The sequence below is a fragment of the Apis laboriosa genome, unplaced genomic scaffold, assembly GCF_014066325.1.
Source record: "Apis laboriosa isolate Shangri-la unplaced genomic scaffold, ASM1406632v1 scaffold26_cov146, whole genome shotgun sequence".
Classification (NCBI taxonomy): domain Eukaryota; kingdom Metazoa; phylum Arthropoda; class Insecta; order Hymenoptera; family Apidae; genus Apis; species Apis laboriosa.
The window spans coordinates 2,627,261-2,644,903 of NW_025222592.1; the positions used below are offsets into that span (position 1 = coordinate 2,627,261).

Genomic DNA, 17,643 nt, shown 5'->3' on the forward strand with positions numbered 1-17,643 from the left:
ATTACATAAAATAATTTATATATATATATATATATGTATATATAACTACATGTGTCTATATTACATAACAGGCCCTTTTTTTCCTTTTAAATGAGATATAATAATTATATCTCGTATAATATTTTAATTATAATAATTTTTTGTGAATGATTATATAAAAGATTTCATTTTTAAACATATACTTTGTTAATATCAATATATGACTTTTATATGAAAGAATATAAAGTACACTTTCATGCAAAAAATATGATTATATCAGTTAATATACATTATGTAACTTAATTTTAATACTGAATCACAGAAACCCATTAATTGGGTAAATAATAAATTACATTTTTAAAGAAGTTTATATATTTTTTGAAAAAGAATTTGTGCTTGCATTGAGAAATAAATAATATTAATTTTAAATAGATAGTCTGCAATATTTAATATGCAATATTTAAAATTATAAAAAAAATATGTTCATTTTTTTCTTTTTCTTTTTTAAAGAAGATAAAAATATTCCAAATATTGAGTAAGAGAAAATTTCAGTAAATTTTTTTTCATTTTACTTATAATAGAAATATATGAAGTAATTAAATATAATTTTAAAAACTGCACATAATAATTTGAAATTATTAATCTAGTTATTATTTTCAAATATTTAGTAATATAAATATATTCTCGTATTTTTTTCATAATATGCAAATTATAATTTTTACTAAATTTATGAAATTGAAGGTATTTCAAAATTAACGCTAAGATTTTCAGATTGTGCTAATTTGACAATCGTTGATAATTTAACTGCGACTCGAGCAGCTTCATCCAAATCATCAATTGGTACAATTTTTAAACCTGCATTCGCGATAAGAGCTTTTGCTTCATCTACATTTGTACCCTGAAATATATATTATATAATATATATATATTATGAAATATATAAATAGTTGAATAAAATTAAATTTATATTTCAATTATTAACTTCAATAAAAAAAAATATTATTATATTTTTAAAATTATACCTGTAATCGAACAACAACAGGAATTTTTAAGCTAAGTTCTTTTGTTGCAGCAATGATTCCTTCTGCAATAACATCACATCTCATAATTCCACCAAATATATTGACTAAAAGAGCGTGAACCTATATGTAATAAATGAAGAACATATTAATTTTATTAATATTAAATGAATATATATCAATATATAATATATATATAATATACAATATATCTTTATATATCTTTATATTATATAACTTACTCGTGAATCAGATGTAATTATTTTAAATGCTTCTTTCACAGCAGATGTAGATGCACCACCACCTACATCTAAGAAATTAGCTGGTTCTCCTCCATGTAATTTTATAATATCCATAGTAGCCATGGCTAAACCAGCTCCATTTACCATACAACCAATATTGCCATCAAGTGCAATATAATTTAAATCATATTTAGCAGCTTCAACTTCTTTGGTATCTTCTTGAGTCCAATCTCTCAAGGAAAATAATTCTTTTTGCCTAAATTCAGCATTATCATCAAATCTGCATTTGCAGTCCAAAGCAAAATCTATATATTAAAAATAAAAAATAAAATCTTCAAATATTACATTGTATAATATATAAAATTTCTTATGAGTTGAACTTACATTCTCCATTAACATCTTCTGCCAGAGGATTTACTTCTAGCAAAAGAGCATCTTTTTTAAGAAACATTTGATATAAATTCACAATGATATTAGAAATATAATCTTTAACATTTTGAAGTCCAAGTTTAATAGCAATACGTTCTGCTTGATCTTTTGTAATACCCTTGTAAATATCAATAGGTTCGTACATAATAGCATTGGGATTTGTTGCAGCAACTTCCTCAATATTTACACCACCTTGACTTGATGCTATAATGACTGGACCCTTAAATAAGAAAATTTTTCTAATAAATTATTTTAAACTATTTTATTTTATCAATTAAAAATATATTTTGACAACTTACACCAAAAGCTCTTTCCATCATGACAGCAAGATAATATTCTTTACGAGGAAACATGCGTTGTGTTACCATTACTGCATTGCATATTCTACCTGCTTCGCCTGTCTGTTTAGTAATTAGTAATTTTCCTAACATTTGACTGGCTAATTTTTTGGCTTCTTCTGGTCTATAAAAAAAAATTTATTTATTTTATATACACGCATATATATATATATATATAATAAAAATATATAAAATAAATATAAAACATAATTGTTTTTGTGCATTTAATAACTTACGTTTCACACATTTTCACACCACTTATATTAGTTTCCTTAAAATGTCCTTTTCCTCTGCCACCAGCTAAAACTTGTGCTTTCAAAACAATATCTTTAGATTTTAAGTCAGCAGCAAGTTTTGCTGCTTCATCTGGAGTTTTTGCAACTCCAAATTTAGGAGTTGGAACTCCAGCTTCATTTAATAAACTATAACTTATATGTTCATGAACATTTAAATTCCTCACTTGTTTTATTAAGTTGATTTTGCATCCCAATATCTATATGAATTAAATTAAAAAAATGGATCATTAGTAACAAATAAAGCTTTTATAAAATATCTATTATGTATATAATAATAATAAATATAATAATATGTATATAATAATAATAGATAAAAACAGAGTTTGATATTATAGACTATAAATTTAAACCTTAAGACTTAAAAATATTCTAAACTAAAGATCAATTAATGATAATGATCTATATACTTTTAATCACACTTGACACTTGACACTTATAGTTTATTTTATCTTTAATATTTCAATTTTATATGTATTCATAACAAGAAAAAATAACAAATAAAAAATACAGCTATTAAAATTAAATAAAATAAAATTTACTAAAAAAGAAAAAAATAATTCTCTAAGAAAATAATTCAAATAATCGATAGTGATATTCGATTATTTAAATTTTGAATTTTGAATTTTTAAAAAAAATGACAATTGTTCGTAATTTGACAAATAATATTTATTTTCGCATAATTTAATAACTACTAATTAAATGAATAGAATAGAATAGAGTTAGTGACCAACAAATCAAAAATTGATGATGGAAATGTCTACGCTCATATTATACAACTGTCATGTACATATTTCGTAAAAAAACTAAGTTTAACATAAGGTTACTATCTTTGGCTTCGAATCATCTGACCCTGGCGCCTAATTTAGCAGACAGCCATCTAATATAATGATTATCTTACTTATAAATCAATGACGTAGATATCGAAAAATTTAGAAAAATAGAATTAAAGGATATATGCGAATATGAATTTCCAAAAATAAATGATATAATAATATGTGATATAATAAAATATAAATCATACCTTCGATCCATTAAATCGGGTAAGATTTTCAACGAGTGAGATAGTCCGAGACAACATAGTAGCCATCTTACTAAATAGTGGCAGTGGACTGCGAAACGTAACTTGCGCCTTCATGTCCCCACCTTTCTTGATATTTACTACAAAAACATGACGCAAATTCTACGAATGAAGATCATGGTGGCAGCACTATTTTACATTATAAATACTTCTATGAAAATTTAATTTATTTATTTACGTATTTATAACATATAGAATGTAATATACATTTTATATTTTATTTTTTTATTAATTAATGTATAATTTTGCTTTTATAAATTATCTCTATAATATATTTTAAACACAATTGAAATTCAAAAATTCATCATATTTAAAAAAAATGTAAACTAGAATATAATTACATTATAATATTTATATTTTTGAAGAAAAATATTTATTCCTTATATTTATCTTTTACATACATTCCATATAAATTTATATATTATAAAAAAGAATAAAGAAAAAATATATAAATGTTCATTATTTCGTGTTTTATAGACATTATCGTTTAAAATAATTAATATAAAATATTAACATATCCATAAAACATTTTTGGAGAATTGATTAAAATTCTATACAAAAATATCAGTTAAGATTTATTTATTAAATTATAAGGAATGGAAATTTATATTACAAGAAACAAGAGTGAATCACTTTGTTTCGATTATATTTCTATCGCATTATCTCATTTACTTAAATTATTTATAACTTAATAAATAAATCTTTTTATTTATATTTTTATTTATTAATTTTTATCTTTGATTTCTAAAATCAACTCTCTAAAAATGTTAACACTCTGTATATATAAAATATAAATCGAAAATTATTTTATCTTACATATTCAAAATAATTATTATATATATCTTTTAAATTGTAATTTTAAAAATATAAAATGTTTGATTTTATTTGCTAGGCTTATTTTTAATTTTGAAATCCATTTCTAAATTCAAAGAATTTGCAATTTTTATTACTGAAGCTAATTTTACAGCTGCTAGTGCAGCCGTAGAAAAATCTTCTTCAACAAAAACTTTCAATTGAGCATCTTTTATTAATTGATTTGCTTCTTTTACTTTAGTTCCCTATATAATAGAATAAAATTTGTTAATTAAATACAGTCTTTATTCATGTGTTATCAATAAATTACCTGCAGTCTTACAACTATTGGCACTTTTATTTGTAATTCTTTGGATGCAGCAATAATACCTTGTGCGATTATATCGCATCTCATAATACCGCCAAAAATATTTACGAATATTGCTTCTACCTAAAGATTTTAATGAATTTTATATTGATTTTATTTTTGAAAAATTTATTTTGATTACTTTTAAATTTATAAGTACATTTGGATCAGATAGTATTATTTTAAAACCTTCTGTTACTGCTTCTTTGTCAGCAGAACCACCAACATCTAAAAAATTTGCTGGGAAACCGCCATTCATTTTTATTACATCCATAGTAGCCATTGCTAATCCAGCTCCATTTACCAAACATCCTATATTTCCATCCAAATGTATGTAATTTAAATTAAATTTAGTTGCATGAACTTCACTAGGATCAACTTGTGACATATCTTGTAGATTAAATAATTCCTTTTGTCTAAATTCTGCGCTGTCATCAAAAGAACATTTACAGTCTAAAGCAAAATCTAAAAATGTGTTATATTATTATTTATTAATATTTTTAATTTAATAATTTTTAATTAAATAAATTTTTAAAACATTTTATTTAAAACATACATTCTTCACAAATGTCTAATGCAAATGGATTAATTTCAAGTAACAAAGCGTCTTTTTCAATAAATAACTCATAGAGATTGCAAATAATTATCGAAGTGATTTTTTTTCCTTCCCCTTCAAGACCTAAATTATCCACAATTTTATTTATTTGTTCAAGTGTTAAACCTTTCATAATATCTATTGGCGTATATGATATAGCTTCCGGAGTCGTAGCAGCAATATCTTCAATATTTACACCGCCTTGCTTAGATACAATTATAACAGGACCCTAAATTATATATATTTTTTTTTATTTTGAATAACAAATTCAATGACTATTTTTAATGAAGAATAATTTACATCAAAAGTGGTTTCCATCATTACTGACATATAATATTCTTTACGTGGAAACATACGTGTCGTTACCATTACTGAATTACAAATTTTACCAGCCGGTCCAGTTTGTTTAGTTATTAACAATTTGCCTATCATACTACTAGCCACAGTTTTAGCTTCTGTGGGACTAAAAATTACATAAAGTAAAATTACGAAGTAAAGTATAACATATAGCACAATTGAAAATTATACTATAATATTCTAATAATTAAACTCACCTTTCACACATAACAACACCTCTCACATTGGAGTCTTTGAAATGTCCTATTCCACGTCCTCCAGCAAGAACTTGAGCTTTTAGAACAATATCTTTTGTATTAAGATTCGCTGCTATTTTTTCTGCTTCTTCTGGAGTTTTAGCTACTCCAAACGGTGGTGTTGGAATTCCAGCATCTTTTAATAAAGTATAAGCAAGATTTTCATGAATTTGTAGGTTTCGAGTTTGTTGAATAGTGGCAGAAACACGATTTAAAAACTGAAAATATTTTCTTTAGTGATTGTATTTATATTTATTGTATATGAATATTTAAATTATGTTATCTACCTGTTTTTCTATTCTTCGAACATAAAATGATATAAATGGCACGATGACATTAATAGACATATTGCCGACAATTAATTTTAAATAATTTTATAGCTATATAAAAGAAGCTTACTTAATATACTGACACAAAAAATTATTTAGTTTTTACGAAATTACGAGAAAAAAAATGTTTTTATATATAAAAAATTACAAGAAGTATGTTTGCAAAAGCAATATACTTGAACTTGTAACTTTAAGTGAAAATATAAATTTGAAGTCAAGTAGGCGATGGATATAGAATTTTGTAACATTGTAATTATAATTATAATACTAAATATTTGCTATAAAAGTTATTTACTAAAAATATTTTAATAAAAAATATATAGGTCTCATAAAGATTATTATATTTATGCATGTTATTGAATAGATTTATAAATTAACATTCAATAAGATAAATTTCAATAAACTATATTATACGTTTAATAAATATAACTTATATTTTAATGAAGATTCAATGTTTTTATTTTTTGTATATGTATAGGGTGTTAACGTATTTGTAATTTTTGAAGAATTTCTAAAACAAAAACAAATACAGAAATTGATATACAAAAATATCGGTTTATTTATCAAGTTATAAGCAATTTAAGTAAATGAAACGAAGCGAAAACAAAATATGAGAGCGAAACAGAGTTCATTTTATTTTCGTCTTGCTTCACCAAACAAATTTCAATTGTTATAATTTAATAAATAAATTCTTATTGATATTTTTGTATTTATTTTGGCTACAAGCATATTAAAATCCTGTATATCCTATATATTTAAAAAAACATACGTATTATATTACATTAATAAAATAAAATAAAATTTCAAAAATCAATTTATATTGTATTTATGTATGATTTTTTTACAAGCACTTAAATTTATTAAAATATATAATAAAGAAAAAAAATTTGCTATATCATAGGCTTATATTTCATTGATATATTGTATTCAATATATTTCAAATGTAAATATTCTTTGTATCTATAATTATACATTTATTTTTAAATTCAATATTATACTTACTTTAGGAACTACATCCTTAACAAAATTTTTAATTCTTATAATTTGAATGTAATTATAATATTTAATGATTCAATCTTTTGTATTAATATTACTATATTTAATTTTTAGATATTTTTAGATTAATTAAATTAAATGTGTTATTGAGGCCATATTTTTCTAAAAATTTATTAAGTTTAATATAAGAAAAATTATATTGAAATCATGTAATTTCAAAATACAAATTTAAGATCAAAATATTATTAAGACATTAACAAAATCTTGACCCATTAATAAAGAATCAAAATTTATATTTAATATTCAAAAAATTCTGATAGTTTCTTATATAAAATTTTACCATTTCATTTTTAAATATTAAATTTATAACAAAAATTTATTATAAAGAAAATATAAACCAATTATTCTTACAAAATTTTTATGGTAAAATATTATAAGATAATGTCAAACATATAAGATAATGCAAATATTGAATTTATTATAAATTCAATATTTGTTATATTTTGAAAATTATTTTTTGAAATTTATAAATTTTTTATATTTTAGAATTTAAAAATAATTTGTATATTGTTTAAAATAGAAATAGAGAAAATAGAAAATATTTGAATTAAATGAATTATTTTTTACATGAAGCAACTTTACTATCAATACAATTAATAAGACAGAATTACAATATTGGATATTTATGTTTCAAGCAATAAAATGTCTGGCCTCAACAGTCTTATATTCTAAATACAAAACAAACTTTAATTTAAAAACTAAATCTATCATTAAGTGTTCTTCCTGTAACGCCAAGGTTTCCAGACAAGCTGTACATGACTTCGCTAAATGTACGATCATCAACATCTGCTCCTGTATCTGATGATGGAGTATTACGTGTACGAGAACGGGAACGCGACCTTGATCTCGAACGTTGTCGACCGAACATAGGTGATCGACCAACCTGAAATATAAATTTTGTTATATTATAGATATATCAAATAAAAACTCAATTTTATTTTTTTTTAATTTTCTTATAATAAATATCATACCATATTCAAACTTTGTACACTTTGTCTAAATGGAGATCGTCCTCTTGGTAATGGGCGTAAACTGTTTACAGCACTTCCGTTTCGATTTGGTGTAAGAGTAAGAGGGCGTTGGTGCGTACTAGGACTATATTCATTTCCCAATGTACACATGAAGTTTACATTTGAGTTTGTACTTAATCGCGAAGAACTACAACATTGTATGATTTCAATAAGATTCCAACACGAAATATAAAGAAAAAATAAAATATTATTACATTTTATTTTAAAAAGTATCTAAAGTTTTATAAATTTTTTTTATACACTATTTAAAAAAATAAATTATGAAATGTGTAAGCATACTTCATTCTCATTAATTTTTGTTCATATTGTGCTCGTCTTTGTGCACGGGCAATTTGATCTGATCGTAATCCACCAGTAGTAAAACGACGTTGAGAAGTTAAAATTTGTTGTCTTCTATCTGTGGATCTTTGTTGGAGTGATAATAATGATTTTCCAGTTTGTGGAACCTATAAAAAAATAAATAATTAATTTAATTTCAAATTTATTATCTTTATAATTAAGTGCTTATATATAATATCAACTTACTCTAAATTGATTTTGCAGAGATAATTTCTGATTTTGTCTTTGAAGTAGTAACTGTTTTGCTCTTTTAACACGATTTCGATAAGCAATTTGGGCAGGACTCTGATATCCCAATCGATTATGAACTGAAGTTGGATCGCGTAAATTTGGTAAACTATTTGTTCTTTTTAATGGAGTCTTATTATTGGTAAAAAAACCTCCTTGTGTAAAAGTCAAGTTTGTACGACTTCTACTACGAGTCAGACCAAATCTATTGCCACGACCACGGCGAACATTAAAAGCTCCTCGTGTATTTGATTTCTGATTTAATGTTAAATTACTTCGTGATCGAGTGAGACCACTATTTTTCTTATATCGTTTTCTCACAAAACCACCACGCACATTATTATTATTATTGTTATTATTGTTATTGTTATTATTATTTTGTCCAGCTTGCCATGTTTGTTCTTTTTTGGCAGTTCCAGTATTACGCTTCACTCTAGCACCTCTACCCCTGAGTCCACTTCGCCCTCGCACACTTCCTCGAGTGCGCTTAGCACCAGATTTTCCATTAGCAGTCCCAGCCTTTTTCTTTTTCTCCTTTTTCTCCATCTTTATGATCTCATCTTAAAAGGAAGAAAATTCACAAGGTTTAGTGAGCGTACAGTGCATGAAGTTAATTTGTGTTAAGCTTTAATCTGGAATATGTGAAAAATTTCCTCTTGTATGGATGATGTTGAAGGACAACTCAATATGGCTAATTCAGTTTCTATTTAATTCCTTTAATGATATCAGTTTTTATCAATATTTATTTATTTTAATTATTTCCCTGATTTTCTTCCAATATGTATGTTTTCAAAATAATCTCATCGAGTATGGTCTAGATATACATACATATCTATTAAAATGTTTAAAGTAAATATAATAAAACAGTAATTTAAAATTCCTGTTTATCAATCAGCCTTTAAAATTAAAATATATAAATAATTTTTTAAACATGATATTAAATAAAAAATAATTAAAGTCTCATACATTATATTAAATAAAAATGATAAAAGTATTGAAATATTATAATTCTGAAGATAAAATTTAATTCTTCAAAAATATAACTATTTTATATAAAATAAATATATATTGTATATTATATATTATATACATAGATGTATAAATTTTATTAGATGATTTTTATATATTTTTTCATAATATACTACTTTAGAATTACAATTTTAATACAAAATTTCATTTTAAATGAAGAAAAAAAAAAAGAATTATTTATTATTATGCGAAAAGCATTGGCCAATTTAATAAATAACAATGTATTATATTCTTTATTCTTTTTTGCATAAATTTCTATATTTTATAAATTTTCTTTCTTTTGTATAATTTTTATTTTAATCTTCCAATAGTGTCAATTATTTTTTCCTTAATATTGACATATGTATTTTCTTATATATTGACAATTCTTCATGCTTTTTACATTTAGATGCTTGACATATTTCAATTTTTCCTTTAACTCAATGTATATCTTCAAGATATAGTTTTTATATTATATTGTTTGCTGAGATTTGCTCCGTTTTTTCCACTTCAGTTCCATGTATTAAAAATATTACTCAATGTTCATTGTTTAAAGAAATATATAAATATTATACTGCTATTCAGATAATATTAGGATAATTACATTGAACAAAAATTAGAATTGAATAAGCATATTATTGATAATATGCTGTAGTAATATTTCTTGGAATATTGGATTGCTTCAAAAGTAAATTTTTGTGAAAATCATCTCCTTTTGCATCTAATGTTATTCACAAAATCTTCATATATAAGCATTAAAATCCAATAATATATTTTTTCCATTTTGCTTTTAGCAAAAGTTTGTCAAAAAATTGGCTTTCGTTTATTGAATATTAAAATGTACCACATATTTTATTTAATAATTGACTTAGTTAAGACATTTAATCATGGATCTTCTTGAACTTTCATGTATTTTTATTGTTTAAATAATTATTAAACAATCATAATCAGTTGAGCGTTTTATTTTTGATTATTTGTTTAATAAAAAATGCTTCTGCTAATTCTAAATATCATGAAAAATATATATATATATATATCATAAAGATAAATTATTCTGTAGTGCAGATTCATAAACGTTTCTTTTATGAAAAACGTTTCAACCAGTTTCTTTTGTAATTTAATTAAATTTCAAATTCAACAATGAGTATTTGTCACAAATGACAATTCATATATTTTCATATCAAAACACGTAGTGCATTGAAAATAAAATCGATTCGAAAATTTCAATGTTTTTATCTCATATATGGTAGTGTTTCAAGTCCATCACATCAACAAAGAGAAACTCGAGGAACATGATAGCAGAGATAAAAATACGACTAAAGTTACGCAAACATATATCTCACGTAATGAGAAAATTGACTTGTTTTTGTGAAGTATAAATTATAACTTTGTTTGCGTTATTATCCAAAAGCGTCTCGTTCATGTTCGTCAATTTTCCATTCGATAAATTGTCGTTTATTGTTAAAAGAAATCCCTTTCCACAAATCCTACGTAAATCAGTATTTTTCTTAAAATGCATAAATCCTTCATGGCGGCTATACTTTTCTTCTTTATTACTATCCGCCGTAGAAACCCGTACCGTTCGTTCCTATTATATGTATGGTCGAAATTGAATAGTTCTTTTAAAAATCCGGAATGCACACTTATCATCATATTGATTAATCAATCATCATAAATAACAAAAACATTTTCTTCCAGCAATTGGAAAGACGCAACATATTCTCCCATAAGTAAACAATGATTAAAACTTGTCTGTCTTTTGATTTAAGAATTAATTAGGGAGATGAAACGATTCTGCATCAAAAATTTGTTCGGCGAGTGATATAAATTTTTTTCCGAGATTTAGTACCATTAGGTATCAAACGAAGGAAAATAAATGTAGATCTACGTTGTATAATTTCATCGCCATTTTGAATTCGTGCAAAAGAAGAAACAGTAGCCGTACGCTCACCCAGGATTATCAGCAAAACTGCTAGATTTTCGAGACTTTGGCCACTTACCAAGCGACATGTTCACTTTTGCGTCAATCTCAGACATTTTGTTCGTTTTATTTCTGTTTATTTTTCTGAACGCGAAATACACGAGGACTGCAAATAAATCACCCGAATATTTCCGTAAAGTCACCACAAATCACACACAACCATATCATACGACACACCGATCGCGAATGAACATAAATGGCCAGTTACAGGAAGTCATCGTCGGATCATACCGGAAATTATGGTTGCTTTTATAATTTAGAATTGATATGAATGCTAGTTTTTGTAATTAATTTAAATATATCATTTAATTATTTATATATTAAATTTTAAACATATAATTATACAATTATATAATTATATTGATTTTCATGAATTTATAATCAAAATTATACATATTCTTTTTTATGTTATTGAAATTTAAACAAAAAAATGTGTTACAAATGCATAATTTATATGTACATTTTCTGAAGATCTTTTTGTTAATAATTTTTTTAATAATTTTTTGTTAATAAATAAATAATATTTATAGATAAATAAATCATTTATATTTTAATTTTTAAATAAATTTTAAATATTTTTTTAATGAATTAAATTTTTTAAATATTCTGATTCTACGTTTTTAATAATAAATATATTATATTATGTTTTAATAAAAGGTTATAATCAATTTTTAAATATATTCGTGTGTTATTAAAATTTAAATAATAAGGTTAAATATGGACGAGATAATAATACGTAAAGCAAAACGTGAAGATTGCAAAGCTATTAGAAATTTAATACAGGTAGTTTTAATATATAATTTATTATTGTTATGTATTATAATATATATATAAATAGTATATCACAAAAAAATTTTTAATTATTACACATTTTTTTAGGAATTAGCTGATTTTGAGAATATGTCAAATGAACCTAAAATTGATTATACAAGTAAAAATTTTTATTACTAAGTGTAAATTATTACTGTAAGTGAATATTTAAATTTATATAAGAATATTTACAGTTTTAGAAACTGATGGATTTGATACAGAACACCCTTTGTTTATATGCTATGTAGCAGAGACTAATAAACATATAATAGGATATACAATATTATATTACACATATTCAACATGGTATGGAAAAGCTATGTATTTGGAAGATTTATATATTACACCTAATTATCGAGGAAAACATATTGGTAGTAGATTATTAAAAACCATTGCTAAAGTACATTTTCTAAAATATATAAAAAATTATAATAAATTACATATCAATGTATTATATCCATATATACACATTTGTAGGAAGCAATAGACAATAATTGTTCCAGATTGGATTTTTCAGTTCTTGAATGGAATCCTGCACAAGAGTTCTATAAAAATAAAGGAGCAATTAATATAACTGTAGAAGAAGGATGGCATCATTATCGTTTTTCAGATGTAACTTTAAAAATTTTAGCACAAGATTTATAAAATTATTATTATATAAATAAAATTATTTTGATAAATTTTATGATAAAATTTTTTTTTTATATATTTGGTAACTCTTTGATATCTATATTCAGTTGTTAAAAACAATAGAAAATTATATTAATAGTTTTAAATAAAAAATAATTATTGCAAAGATACATAAATAACTAATGTAATGTTAAATAAAATAATGGACGACAATAAAGTAAAGTTATATTTTTGAAATAGATTTACAATATTTTTATATTAAAACTGATATTTATGTAAAAATTAATTTCTATAATTTTAATTACAGAATAATTTTTCTTATTTATTTTCTCCTTCGGAACCATTATTTATTGATGATGCTATTAGTAAAATTTCTATTCCAGAAGAACCTTTAAGAGAAGATGATACATTTATTGAAGAAGATTCAGATCTATTGTCACATAGTCAGATGAGTTGGAAAGGAGATCCATATATATCTTATGAAATTTTAGATGATTTAACATCAATTGCAACAGATACTTCTTTTAATGTAACTTTTGCTCTACATAAATTTTATTTTGACATAATTAAAATAATTAAAATTTTTTCATTTCTATAGTTCGATCTTCCATTTTCATTATTTGATGAAAAAGCAATTACACTAGATGAAAGGGTTATAAAATGTGTAACTGAAAATAAATGGAGCTCTCATTCTTTAGATTTTAATTTATGGAATGATGATAAAGCACCTATTGTAAAATTAAGAAATCTTAAGGAAATATTATTTGATGATTTAGAATTCTGTGGGTTTGTTACTGATAGACTAATAGGAAGTGGAAAATCATTTTTAACTAAATCTCCTGAAAATGGTCTTTACATATTAAGTAAATGTATTATGAGAAATATGGTATATTATTTTATATTAGAAAAATAATATTTTATAGTATTTTATAGAATATATATTTATATATTTTTTTTATATTTATAGTCACTTTCAAATATTACAATGTTAAGTTACCATCGTTATTTACAATATATTGATCTTGCATACAATTATATTTCAAATTTATCACCTTTAGAAGGAGTTCCATATTTAATGTATTTAAATGTAGCACATAATAGAATGAATACAATTTTAAATTTTTCACCTCCTTGGTATTTGACATATGTAAATTTATCATATAATTATATAACAAAAATGTGTGATATTAGTGATTTCTGGAGTATTGTTCATTTAGATTTATCACATAATGCAATTGAAATTATTACTGGTTTGCATAATTTGAAGTAAATATATATCCTTTTATAATTAAATAAAATATAATAAATAAAATAATTAAATAAATAAATATAACTTTACTTATGTATATATATATATATATATAATATGTATAATATATATATTCTATTTTTAGATATTTGAAATATTTAAATTTATCTTATAATTTAATTGAGTATATTGAAAATTTGGATAAATTAAATATTCAAGAATTAAATTTAGAAGGTAACTGTATATTATCATTCAAATGTGCTATACCTGGTTATGGTATAAATATTTTATCCCATTTGCGAAAATTATATTTAGGATATAATAAAATATCTTCTTTAGAATTTTTTAAGGTAATAATTTTTATATTATAAATTATATATTTATTTATATTTAATAATTATTTAAAGTTTAAAAAATATTTGTTTGATACTTTAGGATGCATACAGTTTGCGGATAATAGATTTAAAATTTAACAGAATCAGTGATTTGTTAGAATTACAAAATTTGAAGGGCTTAATACATGAAGTAGATTTTAGAGGTAATAGTTGCACAAAATGGCCTAATTATAAAGCTGTACTTCTATTTTCCATACCAAGTATACAAATTATTGATGGTGTTAATGTATTTAGTTCAGAAAAGGTATATATAATTAAATATTAAATATTGTATTACTCTATAAGATGATAAGATATTTATTTTAATAGATTGCTGCTGCAACTTTATTTACATCACCAATAAATTTAACAGCTGCTCGTACTATCACAAAACTAACTTTATTAGAACAATTAAGCATCCCTAAAATCGACTTACATGTAACACCATATGATGAATTGAGTCCACCTTTGATAATACTTACAGGTCCAAGTGCAGTAAAAAAATTGACCTTGGCTCTTCATATTGCCCAAACTTTATCAACAAAAGTAATATTCTAATACTTATTAATATATAAAATTAAAATAATAATTTGTTATAGGTCAAATACTGTCCATGGTATTCAACAAAAAATTCAGATATACTTAAAACTGAAAATCCATATTATATTTTTGTAACTAGAGAAGAATTTAATGATATGTCTCGTCGTGGGGAATTTTTAGCAATTCAAGAATTATTGGGACATAGCTATGGATTTCGTTAGTCAAATAAATTAAAATAATAGTATTTTTCAAAACATTTTTTAATTGTTTATATTTATATATAGATCACAATGAAATTGTTTCCTTAAAATTAGAAAAAAAAATTGGTATCACACAAACAGATTTACATGCAACTATTCAAATGAATAAAAGGTATTCCAATAGTAAAGCAATCCTTGTTCTCACAAAAGATGTAAAAATTCATCATGAATGGATAAAAGAAAAGTTTTATGTTTACACTAGTACACTACAAGATAACGCAGAAAAAAAAGATAGTAAAGAAAATTTAGTTTCTGAAAAAAAGATAATGTCTACAAAAAGTGATTTAGATTTTATTAAAGACATATTAAATAATGTATGAATAATTTTATTCTTTTATTATAATTTTTATAATTTTATAACTATCTTTATAAACTTGTTTATAGATTATAAATAATCTTAACTCAATTTTAAATATTACATCTATAAAATATATTGATGAAATAGAAACTGATGTTTTATTTAAAACATTATTTAATAAAAATATAGAAATAGAAAAACAGAATCTAACAGAAATGGAAAACAAAGTATTACATAGTAATAATAAATTTCCACAACAAAAAATTTTTCCAGAAGTAAAAGATTATGAAATTTTGTTAGATGAAAATAAAGAATTACGAGTATTTATTATTATAATATTATTATATATATTAAAGGTTTCTTAGCATATAAAATATCAATGTATCACAATAATTATGTTTCTTTTTAGGTAATTTTAGATGAACATGCAAATATTATAATAGAGGATGAAGTATTAAAACGTAAAAGACATCAAGCAAAACTTCTGCAACGTCGTGATACATTAATGCAATTAGATCCAGCTGGAGAGTTAGCATTTATTGAATCAATTTCTAGCGAAGAATTACCAATACAAATAGTATTAAAATTGACATTTTATTTAATTAATATATATGATCATAAAGATAAAAATATAAATTTATAATTTATTTTAAGACACCAGAAATGGAAGAACCAGAATATATGAAAAATTTTTATACAAAATTAATATTAAAATCAAGAAACATATATATGGATCAACATCTTAATAATCCTGGATTTTTTTCTTTAGTGGTAAATTCTTTTAATATATAAACAAATTAAGTATAAAATTTATCAATATAAAAAATATATTGAATATATTGAAAGTAATTTTTCATAATCATAATTTTTTAGTTATTAACAGATGACTATGTTAAAGCATTTAACACACTCATTAATTTTATTCATGATTCCTATATAAATTATTCTTTAGAAAAAACTGAATCTTTATCCGAACTTACTCATTTTTCAAAAGTTGCTATTACAACAATGATTAATCCTATTATTGATGAGATAAAAGAGTAAGTTCTAATTTTTTTCGTATTGATTGTAAAATGCAATTTTTTTATAAATAAATTTTTAGGTCTTTATCGACATCTATATTAAAAAAAAAAACCTTATTGCGAATGTATGGTGTTAATTCATGGAAAGATTTAATGCCTAGTCAAAAAAGTTCAATTAATATTGATAATTAAATATATGTTATTTGATTATAAAATTATATATGCCATTATATTTCATAATAAATTATAATATTTTATTTTCAATTTATAATATTTTATTTTTATCTTTACTAAATTATTTGTAATTTTATTGATTATGTACTTATTTAATATAATAAATTTTATGTAGAATGAACAAATTTTATTAAAAATACTTTTATATAAAGAACTTTTAATTTATTTATGTTATTTCTTATTTTATTTATTTAAAAAAATATAATTATATATAATAATATATATTATATATATATATAATTTAATAAAAAATAATTAGATTTTTTGCAAGAAATTTGTTAAAATACTAAATAATTATTTTTTTAAAAACTGATATTGAATCACATAGACATATATATATATAATTTAATGTTATATTAAATTATTATTATTATATAATATATATATATAATATTATATATTAATAATTATATAATATAATATTATATATTATATTATATAATTAATTTAATATATATATATAATTTAATAAAAAAATAATTGGATTTTTGCAAGAAATTTGTTAAAATATTAAATAATTATTTTT

At 22.5% G+C, this 17,643-nt stretch overlaps 4 protein-coding genes across 4 annotated transcripts; 1 reads left to right on the top strand and 3 right to left on the bottom strand.

Moving 5' to 3' along the window:
* Positions 1–611: 611 nt before the first annotated feature.
* LOC122713955 (succinate--CoA ligase [ADP-forming] subunit beta, mitochondrial-like) lies at positions 612–4,598 on the bottom strand. The gene is made up of 8 exons (XM_043934805.1): positions 4,505–4,598; positions 3,325–3,461; positions 2,244–2,500; positions 1,969–2,131; positions 1,625–1,889; positions 1,241–1,545; positions 1,002–1,121; positions 612–877 (listed from the first exon to the last, which is right to left on the bottom strand). The coding sequence occupies exons 1-8, from the start codon at positions 4,581–4,583 to the stop codon at positions 707–709; spliced, it is 1,497 nt and encodes a 498-aa protein (XP_043790740.1). The 5' UTR covers positions 4,584–4,598; the 3' UTR covers positions 612–706.
* A 45-nt stretch (positions 4,599–4,643) lies between these two features.
* On the bottom strand, positions 4,644–6,305 carry LOC122713926 (succinate--CoA ligase [ADP-forming] subunit beta, mitochondrial-like). The gene is made up of 5 exons (XM_043934766.1): positions 6,234–6,305; positions 5,690–5,946; positions 5,436–5,598; positions 5,097–5,364; positions 4,644–5,005 (listed from the first exon to the last, which is right to left on the bottom strand). Exons 1-5 carry the CDS (start codon positions 6,303–6,305, stop codon positions 4,644–4,646), a joined length of 1,122 nt encoding a protein of 373 aa, XP_043790701.1.
* Positions 6,306–7,654: 1,349 nt separating this feature from the next.
* On the bottom strand, positions 7,655–11,882 carry LOC122713800 (uncharacterized protein DDB_G0287625-like). Its single transcript, XM_043934575.1, has 5 exons — positions 11,720–11,882; positions 8,670–9,271; positions 8,424–8,590; positions 8,085–8,271; positions 7,655–7,996 (listed from the first exon to the last, which is right to left on the bottom strand). Exons 1-5 carry the CDS (start codon positions 11,754–11,756, stop codon positions 7,805–7,807), a joined length of 1,185 nt encoding a protein of 394 aa, XP_043790510.1. The 5' UTR covers positions 11,757–11,882; the 3' UTR covers positions 7,655–7,804.
* Positions 11,883–12,289: 407 nt separating this feature from the next.
* LOC122713799 lies at positions 12,290–17,172 on the top strand. The gene is made up of 17 exons (XM_043934573.1): positions 12,290–12,483; positions 12,580–12,631; positions 12,705–12,910; positions 12,988–13,122; positions 13,448–13,669; positions 13,739–14,026; positions 14,108–14,406; positions 14,535–14,739; positions 14,825–15,028; positions 15,094–15,309; positions 15,363–15,519; positions 15,588–15,877; positions 15,948–16,181; positions 16,271–16,438; positions 16,516–16,632; positions 16,735–16,901; positions 16,964–17,172. The coding sequence occupies exons 1-17, from the start codon at positions 12,418–12,420 to the stop codon at positions 17,073–17,075; spliced, it is 3,138 nt and encodes a 1,045-aa protein (XP_043790508.1). The 5' UTR covers positions 12,290–12,417; the 3' UTR covers positions 17,076–17,172.
* The last annotated feature ends 471 nt before the right edge of the window (positions 17,173–17,643 follow it).